General features: G+C 42.7%; 1 protein-coding gene across 1 annotated transcript; it reads right to left on the bottom strand.

Moving 5' to 3' along the window:
- Positions 1 to 886: 886 nt before the first annotated feature.
- On the bottom strand, positions 887 to 17,091 carry ppp1cc (protein phosphatase 1, catalytic subunit, gamma isozyme). Its single transcript, XM_084316369.1, has 7 exons — positions 16,754 to 17,091; positions 16,195 to 16,326; positions 3,690 to 3,920; positions 3,428 to 3,532; positions 2,956 to 3,179; positions 2,287 to 2,421; positions 887 to 1,495 (listed from the first exon to the last, which is right to left on the bottom strand). The coding sequence occupies exons 1-7, from the start codon at positions 16,806 to 16,808 to the stop codon at positions 1,406 to 1,408; spliced, it is 972 nt and encodes a 323-aa protein (XP_084172495.1). The 5' UTR covers positions 16,809 to 17,091; the 3' UTR covers positions 887 to 1,405.
- Positions 17,092 to 18,634: the final 1,543 nt, after the last annotated feature.

Raw genomic sequence — 18,634 nt, 5'->3', positions numbered from 1 at the left:
TTAATTTAGAAAATATCTACAAAAAGTGGATAATTACCATCCTCCTAAATAATTTCAAAAATTATTCAGACCTTTCCAACACATTACATCGTACCTGCATCCTTATAATAATTTAGGACCTGCTCCGGGGTCATCAATTGGCACACATGCGATGCATGCATGCAATTCGTATCTGCGATTAACCCATCCCGTCGTCCTTCCCCCCCAATGGCAGCCGGGAGCAGACAGGCGTCAATGTGAGCCGCGCCAGGGGACCAATCCAAGTGCTCCTGTCCGTCTTCGTCAAGGACGCCACAGCGTTAGCGATCTTGTTGTTGTGCATGTTTTTCCATTGGGTTTATCTTATCGGGGGGGAAACCCTTGCGAGCACGGGGAGAACATGCAAACTCCACACAGAAAGGCCTGGGAGATACCCCACCTGGGTAACTGGCATCATGGAAACCTGGTCCCCAAGCGGGATTCGAACCCTGGACCTTCTTGCTGTGAGGCGACAGTGTTAACCACTACACCACCGTGCCGCCGTGGAAAGTGTAAAGAGATGGCCATTGGTGTGACAAAAAGCAGACATGATAAACCAAAGGGCTGTAAATGTATTATTATACTACTGGTTCTACTGTATCTACAGTGACCTTTAGAAGCACTATTTCCGTGTCAATTTCATAGTATTTGCAAGACAACGATGGACACTATAAAACATTATAAGTGTTACGAAGCTTACTGGATTTGGCACCCTCTAGTGGATGTTGCTAATTACCCTTACACAATTTAAATGGTTCCCCCGTAGCTGTAATGGAATAGTATTATAAACATAAATGAAAATCAAATACCAATTTCCCCCTAAAATACACTAAAAGTTTATTAGAAAGATTTTTAGACATTACAAGAATGCTTTCCATATTCATTTAATTTAGCACAAGACTTTGTTTTAAAAATGTGATGATGCAGTGCGAAGTCAATGTCCTATGATCAAATATTTTTTTACAGAAATAAACAGGTGTTTGTGTGATATTTTCCAAACTTGTTTCATAGCCATTAATATTTATTATTGACGGTGAGAAAACGGTGATGACTGAAATGGATAAAACATAAAAGAAATTGGAAATAATTGTGCACAGCTTCAAACAAGGCATTCCTGTGCATAATTAGCCATATTGTTACATTGTTCCTGATTGAACAGTCATATGTGGCAAAAGACTAGTTGCAAAATGGGAGTGCAAAACACCTGAGGTTGTCATGGTGACATATCAATTACCCTTGTGGACAAAAACAACTAAATACTTTGCTCTCGTCGGGTAGGAGTGGATATTCTTTTCCGTGTTGGCAGCATGAAGGATAAAACCGACCCTTCAAATGCAAGAGACAAAAGCTGGGGAGGGAGTGGGACGCCCCGGACACACTGGCCACCTCACTTCTTGGCTTGCTTAGTGACCATGTTGCGAGGAGGAGTCACAGGACGGCTGCCGTTTGGCTTCTTCTTCTCAGCTGGTTTTAAAATCTACCAAGTGGAATAAATAAAGAGATGGAAAGTGTAAAGAGATGGCCATTGGTGTGACAAAAAGCAGACATGATAAACCAAAGGGCTGTAAATGTATTATTATACTACTGGTTCTACTGTATCTACAGTGACCTTTAGAAGCACTATTTCCGTGTCAATTTCATAGTATTTGCAAGACAACGATGGACACTATAAAACATTATAAGACTAAAGGAACCAATGGACCAGATGTATAGAGATAGATGTCAGCCTCCTGATTTAACCGGGCCAATGGACCAGGTGAATAGATAAATGTCAGCTTCCTGATTTATCCGGGCCAATGGACCAGGTGTATAGAGATGTCAGCCTCCTGTTTTTATTTACATTCAGTCCTCCCAGCCCATTCTTCTTTATACCACACACCCAGAATAATATTTGAGCAAATTTAGATAATAATAATAAATATAATGCTTTTCAAGAACCCAAAGATGCACGTAGATTACATTGTGACGATGCAACAACAGGCCAACATCTTTATGCATCTACTCCATTATTGCCAAAAGAACAATAAGTGGCACTAGCCCACATAGGTCATGTCACATAGGGGAAGCTCACCCAAAAACACAAAAACATTTAGACCCTTAACAGGACCAAAACTATCCATCCAGTTCCAAAAAAACTACATTCGAAAAATGTATTCCGACAGTGGTAGTATGAAGTTCCTGATTCCACAATCAAACAATTCTACAGTAAAACACTGTACAGTCCTCACCCAACTGTAGTATCCATTCACAAACACAAACAGGTCTCACCTGAAAGGAGCACATCAGAGTCTCATCCACACTCATCATGGCACCAGCGTTGTCAAACTCCCCACAATAGTTTGGTGCAGAGAACAAGGTCACAAGCTGCCTCTTTGCAAAAAACTCGTAGCCATCCTCAACAACCTGGAAAAGAGAGCAAGAATATGGAAATATAAACAAAGAATAAGGTGTTTAAAAATATATCAATGTATTAAAGGTGCAAGCTGTAATGTAAATGTAATACGGATAACCCTACCACTGAAAAAGGACAGACGTATGTGCCAACTAAACCCCACCACTGAAAACATAAGGACAGACGTATGTGCCAACTAAACCCCACCACTGAAAACATAACAAGGACAGATGTATGCGTCAACTAAACCCCACCACTGAAAACATAACAAGGACAGATGTATGCGTCAACTAAACCCCACCACTGAAAACATAACAAGGACAGATGTATGTGTCAACTAAACCCCACCACTGAAAACATAACAAGGACAGATGTATGTGTCAACTAAACCCCACCACTGAAAACATAACAAGGACAGATGTATGTGTCAACCGAACCTGAATTTGAAATGTAAACACACATTTCATACATGTGTAATGTTTGTAAACACTGGCAAAAAATTTGACCAGTCAGGTTCTAATGTACCAGCGAGAGCGTGTGATCACCTGATGTGCGCGGCAGATCAGATCCAGATCATGCTTGTGCAAGAACTTGGCCACGACCTCTGAGCCAAAGGTAAAAGATACACCTCTGTCGTTCTCCCCCCAGCCCAGAACATCCTTGTCCGGATCGGACCAAAGGAGGTCACACAGCAGGCCTTGGTCAGGGACGTCGGTGGGGCGCATCACGCGTCTGATCTGTTCCATGGACTGGAGGTCTGGTGACAGCCCTAAAAGGACATTGTTGCAGTATAAATAAACACGCAGACACTGAGGTCAACGCCTATAACATTTGAACGAGGACACAATCAGCCATGAACTGCGAAGATAGCATTACTCAAGGTCAAACTAGGGTGGTGTTTGACGTCAGCGAAAGTGAGGGACTTTGAACAATTTCTACAGTTTTACTGACCAATGGACTAAGAAGATTCTCAAAATAATACTATTTCACTTCAAAAAGGCATAAACATAAACTCACCTCCGTGGCAGCAAAAGATCTTCTCATCAACAATGGCGGCAATAGGCAGGCAGTTAAAACAGTCTGTGAATGTTTTCCAAAGCTTGATGTTGTACCTTCTTTTACCTAGACCATAAAAACACAATAGAAACCATCTTACATGCAATTCATGTAAAATTACACTAGCTGAGAGAAATGTACGAGATGGACAAAAGATCAGCGAAGATTAGCCAATAATTAGTTTGACCAGCAGAAACAATCAGTATTGTATTACATTACTCACACTCATCATAAAAGCCATATATTCTGTTGATTGAGGCGCACTCATGGTTTCCTCTCAGCAGGAAGAAGTTCTCTGGGTATTTGATTTTGTAGGCCAACAGCAGGCAGATGGTCTCCAAAGACTGCTTCCCTCGGTCCACATAGTCTCCCAGAAATAGGTAGTTGCTCTCCGGGGGAAAGCCCCCGTACTCAAACAGCCTCAGCAGGTCATAGTATTGCCCATGAATGTCACCTACAGGAGGCATGGTATGACAAAGCAGCATCAGTAGCAGAAAAGATAATCGTATACATGTCTTGGTCATATCTTAAAAATATTCCTTATTTTGTATATTTTCAACGATTTTATTTGAGTTCCTTGAATCCGTGAAATATGTCTGTAGGTAGGTACTGTTCCTGGCTCCAAAAGGACATATCACTTTTTATATCCCAAGTATATCCCTGCAAACAATAGTTTTATTCAAATAATTTCAAATTTGCTGTGAACATGCATGACCCCTAGAGGAAAAACCCTGTTGATTTTGGTGATCCGGTGACCTTTCTTCTAGCGCCACTGTTAGGCCAAACTTTACATTTTCAAATGAGCTTATCTCCTGACCTATGAAGTCATATTGGATTTTCTGCCTGTTCAAAGATGCCCCGTTCCTGGGGATTGGGGGAGCACTTCGAGGTAGGGCAGGGCTCTACGCGAACCTTTTTCCCAAGGAGCACATGTGCTCCTAAATGAACAAATTTAGGAGCACACAAAAATATTTAGGAGCACAGTGAAAATATTTCAAGTAACAGTTACTTGACACACATCTGTGCAATAGCACATACCACCAAAGTCACTGGCCCACTGTGTGCGTGCGTGTGTATCTGCGTGTGCAAACGGGAATGGGACACAGACATTTGAACTATTAAGTGATTAATGCCTACTGTGGCAAAGTTGTAGCCAACAACTAGGCCTAATAAAAAAGGCAGTGACATTAAACAAAAAGGAAACACTGGCATTACCACCAGGGCCATCAGTAGAGGGGACTGTAAGGTGCCTTTTCGGTAAACTACCTTTGCTAAAACTGTGTTCTCTGTTAAAGGTGGTAACTACTGGAATAGCCTACCAGTTGTGATTAGAGAGTGCCCCCACATACTCCATGTTCAAGACCCATCTTAAACTCAGGGTATCTGCAGGTTTAGCCCAGTCAGATTTAAGGCTTTTTAATGCCACTCAGAATTAAATTTAATACCAATTTCACAATAACAAAATGGCAAAAATCATGCAACGACACCAATTAGTTTAAGTTTAGGGACACATTGGTCCAAAGATGTTTATTAAAACATAAATTGGAAACTTAATCTTGAACTTAAAGGAGTAACTGGATTGGATGAATATCAACAAAGGGGTGACCAAACATAAATAGCAAATAAAGCTATACAAAATATACCAGGGGCCAAGCAGCAAGTGCAACAGCCACATTTCCGTCAGAACACATACTACCATAGGACTGATACCTGTAAGAACACATGACTATCACCATAGAAATGATACCTGTCAGAACACATAACTATTACCACCCTCCCCAGGGTATCAAAAAAGTCAACCAACAAACAAGATTCTTGTGCCGGATCTCCTCTCTGGTAAACAAGAATACCCTGAAGACTAACAGGAGCACTCATTCAAGGGTACTATGACTATGCTTGCACCTCATGGTACCAAAGCACCTCAAAGGCCCTAAAAACAAGATTACAAACATCACAAAACAAACTGGTCAGACTACTGCTTAACCTCACTCCTAAAACCCACTTTACCCCTGCCCACATTCAAAACCGCTCTTAAAGAGCACCTATGGGAGGCTGCAATTAGAAACTGGGCACCGTAAATGTCCAACCCCCCTCCTAATGTACAGTCTCCTCCCCATCATATGTATATATTTTCTGTTAGGATCTCTGGGTAACAGTACTGTATATTTGCATATCGTATATGTCACAAATGTAACAGTACAGTACTATATACCTGTATGTCATGTATGTCCCTCCCTATGCCATAAATGTCATGATGTCATGTATGTTGTGTATGTCATAAATGTCACTATGAATTGAAAATGGGGGACCCTGATGTAAACAAGACGAAAGTCTCTCTGGTCTGCATCCCCTTAACACTTTGGATGCCACGGACGACATAGCAAGTGTTAGCAGTCCGCCCCTTGAATGCCCACCATGACAATTAGCGGATTTTTTTTTATTAGTGATCTGAATTCATATTTCATCAACCGAGTCTACCGTTGGGAAACCAGCCCCACCAGGAGCTCAGATGTGAAAAAAGCGCCCCCTATCGTCTCCCAGATGGTAATGCACCCTTTTGGAATGGACTCAATGAAAATGGATGAGAAAAAAAAACTCCGGAATCCACATTTTACTTCTCACGCATGTAACCGGAGATGATCCCAGTCATTGTGGAGCCTCAGGAATGCGTGGAATATGTGTTTACAGTATGTTGCATTGGATCAATAAAAGGATAGATTTTTAGAATGGCGATCAGGAATTGGAATAATCTTTTTGGATACCATCTGATCTCAGGTAAGGAATCTATTTTACCAGTCTTAGGATAATCAGACCTGTTTTCACGGAGATATAAGCTTTTATGTGATATGGCTGATTGACTGTGCGAGCGGTCAGGAAATAGGAGAATCGATTTTCAGCTTGCGGCCAGAGCGTGCATGCACGTATACCAGGGGTCAGCAACCTTTTTGACATGGAGTGCCTGTTTGAAATATAGTTGTAACTAGTGTGCCTCAACAATATTACATGCATCGTAATTTTTTTTTCTGATAATCAGGTATTTTTAATGATAATCTTTACATTATTACATCATTATTGTTATTGTTATTATTAACACTTTGAGTGCCACTCACGAGATTTCTCTGGTTTTTAATAGTGACGTAGAATGCCACTCACGAGATTTCTCTGATTTTTTTTTTGCGATCTGAAAAATTATTGCATCACCCGAGCCTACCCGAGTATAGCCGAGGGGCGCCGGCGATCACTGTGGAAAAAAGCGCCCCCTGTCGTCTCCCAGATGACATAAGTGATTTTGGAATGGACTCAATGAAAATGAAGGGGAAAAAAATCCGGTACTCCACATTTTCCAGTTCACTGATCCAGCCGGGGTTACCAGAGTTCATTCTGGAGCCTCAGAGCCCCGCGGATCATGGAGTTCTACTGTATCGCGTTGGATCCATACACGTATCGATTTTTTCGAATGGTGATCAGGAATTGGAATATACCAGTTGGATACCATCTGATGTCAGGTAAGGACTCTATGTTATCAGTGGTAGGATAATCAGAGTAAGTTTGATGAAGTTATAAGCTGTTTTGTGAAATGTCTTCTTTCGGTTTCACTGTAAAAGTCTGTGAGGAAATCAACGGAGCGATTATCAGTGCACGGCCGTAATGTGCTTGCGTGCACGTATAATATTGATCATCTAGCGTTTATTTGAAAACGATTCATAAAAAGGCAGACGAATATCAACGTTGTGGAATATTCCACTAAAAGACGATTTTCATAGAATGCTCCAGAATGAGCTGTTTTTTATATCAAAACGGGGGCTTTTCTAACTGCTCTGAAACGGAAACGACGCGATAAAAAAACAATCTGCCTTCACAGCACTGACTGGAAAATAGTCTTTGATAATGCGATGGGCAGATTAGACACATAGCCATAATTTAAAACATAGATTAGTGCTGTCATAGCTCCACCTACAGGCCTAATGGAGAACACCAGGATGTGAATGGAGGGTGAATGTGAGGTATATCGTGTAAATAAGTTTTGATTGATCGCAAGACTACACTGTAAAAAAAATAATAATAATAAGTTACCAGAACTTAAAAATATTGAGTTCAGTTACTGTGCATTAGGGTTTTCAGTTTTCAATCCATAATAAATTAACAGAAAAATAAGTACACAACCACATTATTTCAACCTAATAAAACTATGTTTATTGTCATTGTTTTAAGAACACATGTTGACTTGGTAATACTCACATTTTGAGTAAAGAAAAATGGCTTTTAACATGTGCAATGTTCAATGAAATAGAAAAATAAATAATAAAAATTGTTGATTAATCCCACTGGTCACAATGGTGACCGTAATAATGTTTTTGTTATAAGGCTCTGCAAATGTTACTGAATGATGTAGCAATGTATTTCCAGCTAAATTGAAATAATAAACAAATAAAGGGTCTCAATTAAATATGTGGTAGTAAAAAGAACCTGTGGGAGGATTTCAACAAGATAAATGCGACAACAGTGCAAAATATTTCACTATAATATTTCAGAGCAAAAAAAAAAATATATATACTTTTTTTTTTTTTTTAATATATACTGCTGCCCCCTGTGCCTATGCAAATGCCCCCGCGTGCCTATGCAGGCACGCGTGCCTAGGGTTGCCGACCCCTGACGTATACTATCGATAATCTAGCGTTTGTTTGAAGGCGATTTGTGAATGGGCCGAAAAATGACAACGTTCTAGAATATTCCAGTAAAGGGCGATTATCATGGAATGTCTTCTTTTTTCCGTGAAAACTAGTGCTTTTCAAAATGCTAGAAAAACGGAAATGAAGCGATAAAAAAACAATCTGCTACGACAATGTTGACTGGAAAATGAGTCTTTGATAAGCGACGGGCAGGTTAGACACATAGCCATCATTTAAAACATAGATTAGGCGATATTAACGTTAAGATTGAAGTGGTGCTGGGCATTCAAGGAGGTAAAAAGGAATTAAGCTTGGGCAGTGAAAGTGTTAAGATGACACGCACGTTATTGATCCATGGATTAAAATATGCATGTGCGTGGAGCTTGTGGTTTGGTCGACAAAATGTTTGATAAAAACGCTAAAACTGGGTCAATTTCGATATTTTTTTTCCCCTCTTCATGAAAGTCAGCGTTGACCTAGTCACATTGTTTATTGAACAAAAATACAACCTGCAAGTTGGCCTTTAAGGCAAACCAGAACTGTGATCATTTTTAATCTGATTTAGTTTATGTAACTTGTTTCTTGTTTTTATCATTGATTGTCACAAAGCTTTTACCCTAAGCAGGCTATTTATTTATTGAAAGAGTTTTGCTGTCTCCTGGTGTAAATTAGCTCTTGCTACAACCCTGCATGTTCACATTTAGTATTTTGTACTTTATGTTCATTAACATGTGCTGTCCCTATCAAATAAACTATCAAATCAAACTACTGCTACAAAAGTAACAGTCACTTAACTTTAGCCCCTTTTATGCATACAATGCCTATGTTTTGGCTAGTGTTGCTCTTCTAGAAAAATAATCCTTTCAGGGTTGCCTATTGAAATACTGTACACCTCCAGTACAGAAACATTGTTTATGAGTTTGCGTGTCAGGTAGACCATCTCTGCTGTTGATAACGCTAGCCAAGTTAGCATACACACATACACAGTGGGCCAGTGACTTTGGTGTAGGGGTGTAACAATGCATCGCAATGCATCGATCCATTGAAAATGTTAGAATCGATTATCGCAATTTTAATTTGTGCACAGTGTTATGTTGTTCTCCGTTACAGCCAACACAACGACATACGCTACTGCATCAACGTTATGATTAACAAAGCAAGGCATTAGTTTTGTTGCATTAACGTTATATTACTATTGCTATCGATAAATCTAGGTGTTCTAAAAATCTATTGCTATTGGTAAGACTAGAATAAGTTACATTAATTTAATGTTACTCTCTCGGAAAACTCTCGCATATCGCAATGGCGGACTTTCAGGAAGAAAAAAAGCAAATAAGAGCTTCCGATTGGTCTTTTCCTTTATTTCCCTTGAAACCAGTCACGTCACTCTACTGTGATTGGACGGTTGGCTTGAGTGCAATGTGGGACTTGTAGTTTAACGATTTATCAGCGGAGGGAAAAAAAGCACGACTGAGGCTGTAATCTTCACTTGCACACCGTGCGAGTAATTGATTTTTCCGGTTCGCACACATATTTCTAGGGGCAAATGCGAGCAATATGGTCGCACTGTAGAGCCCCTAAAGGGTGGGCAATATGACGATATTAAATAAATATCGGGTACAGTTTATTAACGATACACTTTTTAAACATATCGTGGACATCGTGATGTTTTGCACAAAACCTCACGTCAGTTTCTAAGCCGCCGCGGCTGAGATGACTTACTTTAGCGCAGCACTTTCCTCTCTCCCTCACACAGACACACTCGTCCAATTTACGTCACGTACACACACCCAGAGACAGAGGCGGTAACTAAGTTAGCCGCTAACTAAGCTAAGCTAACTAACTAACGTTAGCCGCTAACCCTGGAAACGCTCCACGACACCAGTTCCTTTAGTGGGGGGGAGGGGGTATATTGACGAGGCTTGACAACAGAGGTTTATATAATCATCATATTGGCGTGACTGTATCCATCAAAGGGTTAAATCAAGCATTGTAAGTGCTTTAGAGGAAATGTCAAAATATCGCAATATATATTGTGTATCGTGATAGAGCAAAAAAATATCGTGATTTAATTAGAGGCCATATCGCCCAGCCCTGCTTCGAGGGATATATCCTTTGCCGTCAGCCACAGACAGCATAAGTCTAGTTAATTGATTAACGCTTGTGTCCTTGTTATGACATCAAAGGATATTACTTGTGATTGGCTAGTTTAAACTGAAGGCTTTTTTTTTTTTAGGTCAACAACCCTGGCAATACGACAAGGACTACCCAATGTAATTTCTTCCCCAGCGGGCCAGTGTGTCTGACCTTTTTTCAAAAGATAGATAAAATATTTGACCATTTGGATTGAGCACTGTATAGACTCCAATTACATATTTACATGGAATAAACACAGAATTTAATAGTCATGGTTACATGGACCGCCTCATGATCTCACAGACCGGCTCCTGGTCACACGGACCACCTCATGGTAGGGGTGGACGGTATGGTCTAAAATTTATATCACGGTATAATTTGAAGCATAGACGGTAACGGTATATATCACGGTATCATCGTTTTTGATTAAATTTTTTTTAATTTTATATAATTTTTTTTTTTTTTTTATATAAAATATATATATTATATAATTAGACTTGTACTTGTATTATCTGCGAGACATCGCCACCACGCAACAAGCTCCACTGTCTGTGTGTACATTAGTAGCCTCTAGCTACGGCCAGGATTCTCCGGAGCTGCAGCTGGACCTATACTCGAGTAGCCTCGAGCTACGGCCAGGATTCACCGGCGCTGCAGCTGGGCCCTAGTATTGGTATAACGTTAAATCACATTCACAAGCCCTCAGCTCGAATACGCATCGAATCAGTGTTATAAGACATTGATATCAGGAGCTATCTGTAGCTACTGCTAGCCGGATATATAACGTTAATACAACGCCTCAGTGAATTATTTAGTTCAATGGGACATTTCGTTTTGAACGGTGAACTAACTTGTGTTAACGTGAGCTAACGGCTAACGGAGCTATCATACACGTCTACTCTCTACTAGACTTGATGGAGCGTTTGTTGATGTCAGGAGCTATCGGTAGCTGGCCGACTAGATACCGTTCGGTTAGACAATGCCTCATCATGTATTAAACTAAAAGTGAATAGTTGACTGGGTCATTTTGTAACGGTAGCTAAGCTAACGTTAGCTCAGGGAGACGTCCCGTCCCACTACTACTAGTAGACCCGTGTTTACATGCGTGCGGGAGGGGCTGGCACGCCCACTGCGCGAAGCCTCCTAAATAACTTTTTCCAGTTCGCACATATCTATTATCTATGACTAATTCTATCTATTTTTAGGGGCAAATGCGAGTGAAATAGTTGCGCTGTGGTTACATGACGTCATTGCTATTTTAGAGCTGCACTACCGGTTACACGGTATAGGCAAAATCCATACCGTAGAGCAAATTCATACCGTTTATACCGTATACCGTCCACCCCTACCTCATGGCATAACAAACAGACCGCCTCATGGCATCACAGACCGCCTCATGGTCTCACAGACCACCTCATGGTCTCACGGACCGCCTCATGGCATCACAGACCGCCTCCTGGTCACACGGACCACCTCATGGCATAACAAACAGACCGCCCCATGGCATAACAGACCACCGACATGGCATCACAGACCGCCTCATGGCATCACGGACCACCTCATGGTCTCACGGACCGCCTCATGGCATCACAGACCGCCTCATGGTCTCACAGACCGCCTCATGGTCTCACAGACCACCTCATGGTCTCACGGACCGCCTCATGGCATCACAGACCGCCCCATGGTCTCACGGACCGCCTCATGGCATCACAGACCGCCTCATGGTCTCACAGACCGCCTCATGGTCTCACAGACCACCTCATGGTCTCACGGACCGCCTCATGGCATCACGGACCGCCTCATGGTCTCACGGACCGCCTCATGTCATCACAGACCGCCTCATGGTCTCACAGACCGCCTCATGGTCTCACGGACGGCCTCATGGTCTCACAGACCACCTCATGGTCACACGGACCGCCTCATGGCATCACAGACCGCCTCATGGTCTCACGGACCGCCTCATGGTCTCACGGACCGCCTCATGGTCTCACGGACTGCCTCATGGCATCACAGACGGCCTCATGGCATCACAGACGGCCTCATGGTCTCACAGACCGCCTCATGGTCTCACAGAACGCCTCATGGTCTCACGGACCGCCTCATGGCATCACAGACCGCCTCATGGCATCACAGACCGCCTCATGGTCTCAAAGACCACCTCATGGCATCACAGAACGCCTCATGGTCTCACGGACCGCCTCATGGCATCACAGACCGCCTCATGGCATCACAGACCGCCTCATGGTCTCACGGACCGCCTCATGGCACACTCGATCCATAAATTGTGCCAAATTATGTCCGGGACCGGATCGCAATCAGACAATTGGAATATTCTTTTTGGAATACCACCGACCACAGGTAAGGACTAGGGATGCACGATATTGATTTTTTGACACCGATACCGATAACTTTATGCTCCTCAAGCCGATATTTATTGTATTATAATTTTTTTTAAATGTATATATATATTTTTTTTTTATCATTTTTTTTTTAGTATTTATAAGCTCCGACGTCATCGGTACTGCTATCGGTACTCGAGAAATTATGGAGTTTTTTTTTGAGGAATTTAAACATCGCAAACTAATCTTGTTGGCCGTTTTCTATCTCTCCTCCCTCGGTCTCTCTCTGCCTGCGCGAGCGGGCTGTGCTCTTACACACACTCACTCACTCACACACACTCACTCACACACACACAGGTGCTGCCGAGTACAGACGGCTCTGCTCTCGACAGCACCCGTGTGTGCGTGTGTGTGTGTGTGTGAGTGAGTGAGTGTGTGTAAGAGCACAGCCGGCTCGCACAGGCAGAGAGAGACCGAGGGAGGAGAGATAGAAAACGACCAACAAGATTAGTTTGCGATGTTTAAATTCCTCAAAAAAAGTCTGGGTCTATTTTACTAAAGTCGATGCTGACAACGCTCGTTGCCACAAGTGCAACAAGACATTTGCCAGTAATGTATAAGCGCTGGTACTTGTCAATGTGGCTGGCGGGGAGCAGCTAACGTTATAGCTCCGAGTAGAATAATGGCCGACAATCCGGAGGTAAATAAACGAACGAGAGCTTCTGATTGGTGGTAAGAAGAAGAGGTGGGTGCAAGCGGAGGGACGTAATTGGCAGATCGACTGTCTGTCTCCGAATGTAACGTGACTACGTCACAGCCAAGAAAGGGAGCGCTGGATTTGTGTAAAACTCCCTGTTCCTAAACCACACGCTGTCAGTCATACCACAGTACTGGCAAAACGGGAGGAGGCTATAATAAAAACAAGCGCCCTTCATCCAAATCCACCCACAACGGATTTCTTTTAACCAAAAAATTTATTATATATTATCGGAGCTATTAATAACGTTATCGGGTTTATCGGGATGACGTCATAATTGCTGATATCGGCCCGATAATTATCGGCCCGATAATTATCGTGCATCCCTAGTAAGGACCATCTGACATCAATTTCAGCTTGATCCAACAATGTTTTGATACCGATCCAGCTGATCAGCATTTTTAGTGTTGAATACGAATGCCATCAAAGCATCAGAAACGACCCCCCCCCCTTCATGCATTCATGATGAAACATAATACCTATTATATACATTTGATTTGGAAATAGTAGCGTGTCCAGGCAAGAAACACCAACACACAGGGGAGCTCCCGTAGCTCACCGCATATCTCGGCGCTATTTCTGCGTCGGGGAAAACTGTGCTCGTCACGGATCTGGGGGACACGAGTTCGATTCCCGGACCCGCCCTCATTTCTCAGAATGTCTTCCCCTGCTCTACATCCCATTTCAACCTGTTTCTGTCGGTCATGCTTGACCAGAAAAGCGATAAACGCTAAAAAATAAAGTTTAAAAAAAAAGAAACACCAACACTTATAGTAGGATTAACGTTGCGCCCTATTACTCGCTTCCCAGGAATGATCCCGGACCACTGATATTATACTCATACCCGAGATAAGTCGGGTTATCTCGCCAATGTGTTGAGTGCCAAAACCCGAGATTTCTCAGGTTTTGATCCTTTGATATTTTCCTTTGATCCCTGTTCTATCCGGTCAGCCGGAGCCCTCTGTCCCTGATTCATCGGCTTACGTTGGAATTGCAATGACCATTGAATCTCACCAGGTGGCAGTATCGCCTACCTTTTGAACTCTGATTGTCTGAACTAGACTGTGTCTGTCCTGATCCCTTGCTGTCCTGACTCACTCTGAGGGGGAGGAGCTCTTGCAGAGCAATCGCTAGGAGATCTTCTCGCCTCAAAACCTAGTTTCCCGTATACATGAGTAATTACATATAAACGAGTAATCGCGATGGGATCATTGGAATTATTCTTTTTGGAGTACCTTCTGGCTAAGGTAAGGTATATTCTATGTCTATTTTACCGAATGTGAAACATGTTTCTGTAACGATCAGTGTCGTATTATACCGGACCTAAACCAAGCTTTTTGTAACAATCGCATTTTCGGGGTAAGGCTACCCCCCCCCCCCCCCCCTTGATGATTTTGTGAAGGCACATATGTATATGGTATATACCTTTGATTTGGGAGTATTTGGGGCTTCAGGCAAACAACCAGAACGATTTGGGCTTATTGCATATAATGTGTCATATCTCGCTATCTATGGAAAAAGACTGGATTATTTTGGAAAGGGGCGATGTTTAGCGTGTAACAAACTACAGTGTGTAGAAATGAACTGATTAGTCAGTAATGGACTATGAACAATGCCTGTAAAATGAGCTATACTATTGTCTTCATAGCTATAATACAGAACACACGATGGGTCTGCAAACATCGCTAAAATTGTCAATAATGCTGGCGCTAGCCAGTACAGATGGGGAAAGTCGCTGGCAGTCAAAGAGTTAATAGACCTGGCTTCTTGGACAAATGTTTCAGAGTAGACATAGGAATATTTCCTATTATGACTCATTATGCATGCGATTACATAAATAATATACTTTTGGACTAGACATTTTTCAACTAGTTTTAGTTTTTTCCCCTCGTGCATTTTTTATTTCAGTTAATTAAAATGTTTTTTTTCACAGCTAGTTTTAGTTAACTATAATAACATAGTCTACTAGCCCAGTGGTTCTCAGCCTTCCTCCAATCATTAAATCAAGCTAAATTGCCTGAAAGTGGAAATAAAAAAACATTATATATCAAAGTTCACCATTGTCTATGCTTGACTATGTAGGGTGGGTTGCGAACAGGCATCCCTCCGTTCTTAGGGGTCATGAACCAAAAAGGTTGAGAACCACTACTCTAGCCTACATCTTTAGTAATGGTAGTGGCCCTGAGCTATATGGGGAAACAGGTGTTTATGTCCTTGATACATTAGCCGTGTGAACCCGACTCTGTGCTACAGGGACTGTATAGAGTTGGTAACTGGTTCACTTAAGAAGCGAGCCGCCTGGAGGCACTCATTCTATTCCAATCTTCAGCAAAACTCACAACGGACAGATCGAAGCATCGTCTTCCCAAAATGTTTTGAGTTTTTAGTCCATAATTGTTTGTTCACCAGCTCAGCGTTTTCGTCACCACACACTTGTGATCAACTTGGTGTTGCAACACAACTTGCACTGTGACAAAATAATGCCCTCCAATTGGCAAAATCAGTGAAACAACCCCAAGTGCCATTATTTTGTCATAGTTGCCAGATGTAGGGCATTATTTTGTCGCAGTGCGCGTGCGCCAAGTTGATCAGAAGCGTGTGGTCACGAAAATGCTGAGCTGGAAACAAACTATTTGTTATTTATGGACTAAAAACTCAACTATTTTTGGGAAGAGAAGGCTTTGGACTTTGAGAAGATTGGAATAGATGTGCCTCCAGGCGGGTCGTTCCCAATTGTTAAATGGACCAGTTCCCGACTCTGTACATAGTCTCTGTAGTCTACTGTCCTCCTTATGCAAAGTAATCACACACACAAGTCTAACTTACCACAGATCTTGAGAGGGGCTTCCAGCTCCAGCAGAATGGGCTGACTGAGAAAGATCTCCCTCGACTTGAGGCATAAGCCACGAATCTCATTCTCCTGCAGTTGCACATTCTTTCCTGGCTTTGCTCCTCTGACTGTAATAGTAAACAATTAAAGAGGTTAGTAACAACATCGGAGCTATCCGTGTCACCAGCTATCTCGGTATGCAAGTCCCTGTTAATACTTTGAGGTTGTGTGTGACCATGTGTATAGGCCCACAGAGGCATATTTGTGTTGTTAGTTCGTTTGTAATTAAGTGAGTAAGGGAAAGAGAGACGAGACTGTGTGATGGGTCACTGATGGTAAAAGTGGATGGCTTAAATTCTCCCCCCAGAATCGGAATAGGTTTTAAACGGTTAATAGCGTTAGCTAAGATGGCTCGTCAGCAAGATGTTGACAAACATACGCTTTAGTTAGTTAACGTTAGCTTAGCAACTGACGCTAGTTAGCCGGTTACGATAGCATGCAGCATGCGGATAAACAAGTTGGTAGTATGTAGAAAAGTGTTCACCGTGTCCTTACCTTCTAAAAGGCGCTGGATGATACTATCTATATTGAGTTTATCAACATCGGCCATTGCGACGTCGGTGGCTAATAAAATAAAATGGACTCAGTCAAATCAGGTCGTGTTAGCGTGTGTGAGCTAGCCAGCTAGCTAATGTTAGCGTCGGTGGATTTCTGGTTCAGAGATGTGTTAATACGATTATGCTTCTAAACAGCTAACGTTTTAGACGACCTAATAAACTACTTCGACATCTCACTTTCGTAATTTCTACATTTATTGATGGTGGTCGTTCAACCAGGACAAAAAAAGAACGTCTGCCGTCTCCGCTAGCTTGTGATAATGTCCTCTGTTTTCCCGTCTCTTTTCTTTTTAGCCACACCTACTGTGTTGCAGCTTCGCTACTGCTGCCATCTGCTGCACTGGAATCACAACTACCGCACGGAATTTGACAAGGAATCGTGATAAATTGTTGATATTTGTAATCAACCTGCTCTCAATGTAATAACTGTATTACATTTGGTTTTACATTTAGATTATAAATAGTGACAGCGTGGTTTGGAAAAAGAAGAGCTATTGCATTGGGACTAGCATTAAAATAGGAAAACACAGAAGGTTAAATCCACATCAGTTTTTACATGTAAAGTGATGATGTGGTCAGACATTGTTGACTTCGCTTGCCCGATGATGAGCTGCAGCATCAGGTAAAATTAGGTGCAGTGTGAGAAAGGTGTGGAGCGGGCTGCGGGATGATGGGGAAGATTACTGGGATGATATAGAACTGTTTGACATGGCAACCTGGACATAGTGTGGTCTGTGGTGTGATTGATTGATTGATTGATTGATTGATTGAAAAGTTTATTAACAGATTGCAGAATGGGTACAGTACAGTACAGCTCAATACATACAATTGTTAAGGGGATGCAGACCAGAGAAAGACTTTCGTCTTGTTTACATCAGGGTCCCCCATTTTCAATTCATCATAACATATGACATATGTAGCACCCTGAATATGTGGCTATTATTCAGAAGTGCTGACTTGCCTTTTATCTCCCCTTTGTGCACAAAGACATATTAACTAGTTTCCATTGATATTCCCTCGAACAATGACGCAGGTTTCTCCTTCTCTCACCGGCTGGAATATGGATTATAAACAGTGAACTGAATCATATTCTTTCCACCCAGTGCTTCCTGTGGGGCTAGTTGGCGGTACCAGCAGGGGGCGGCGGTGGCAGGCAGAGTGCACGAGAGAGACACAGCAGGAGAAGCAAGTCAACGGGAACGGAAGTGAGGCGAGCCAGCCTCTTCGACATTGGACTTGGATCTGGTCGGTCGTGTCTTGACAGAGCCCCGTTGTGGACCACACGGGTGAACGTATTGAATTTGAGTATATTACGGGTTATACTAGAAATATAAGCGTAGTAGCGTGTTGCATGTCCCCACTGAACAACCCTAGTGATACTACGAGTTATCCTAGAAGACAAGCGGTATAGCCAAGTGTTGGCTTATGTTAACGATATCCCCTCCAGTGAGCTGCCCAGCCATCGTGGCTTGAAGAGGACTGTGTTTAGAGGCACCCTGCGTCATTGTATGTTGCGGCTAGCAGGAGGGCTGTCTGGGACCCACAGAGTAGCTTCAGTTAAGGTAGGGCCAGATTATTGTCGCGCGTCGACCCAGCACCGGTCGTCAACAGCCTGCCTTCGCCGGCATTCTGCATCTGCTCTGCACCGGCTGTCTTCAGCCCAGCACGGGAGTTCGTCCCGTCCAGCAGAGGTCGCCATCACCCAGCACGCGCTCTCAGCCCGCTACTGCTCCCTCTGCTCCAGCCCCGCTTGCTAGCGCCCGTGACAAGAGCGTTCGACGCCATCTTACCACCCGGACAGTGGTGGCGCGGCGAGGCC

Source organism: Notolepis coatsorum, assembly GCF_963971535.1.
Source record: "Notolepis coatsorum genome assembly, chromosome: 1".
NCBI classification, from domain to species: Eukaryota; Metazoa; Chordata; class Actinopteri; order Aulopiformes; family Paralepididae; genus Notolepis; species Notolepis coatsorum.
This window is presented reverse-complemented; position numbering and strand designations above follow the sequence as displayed.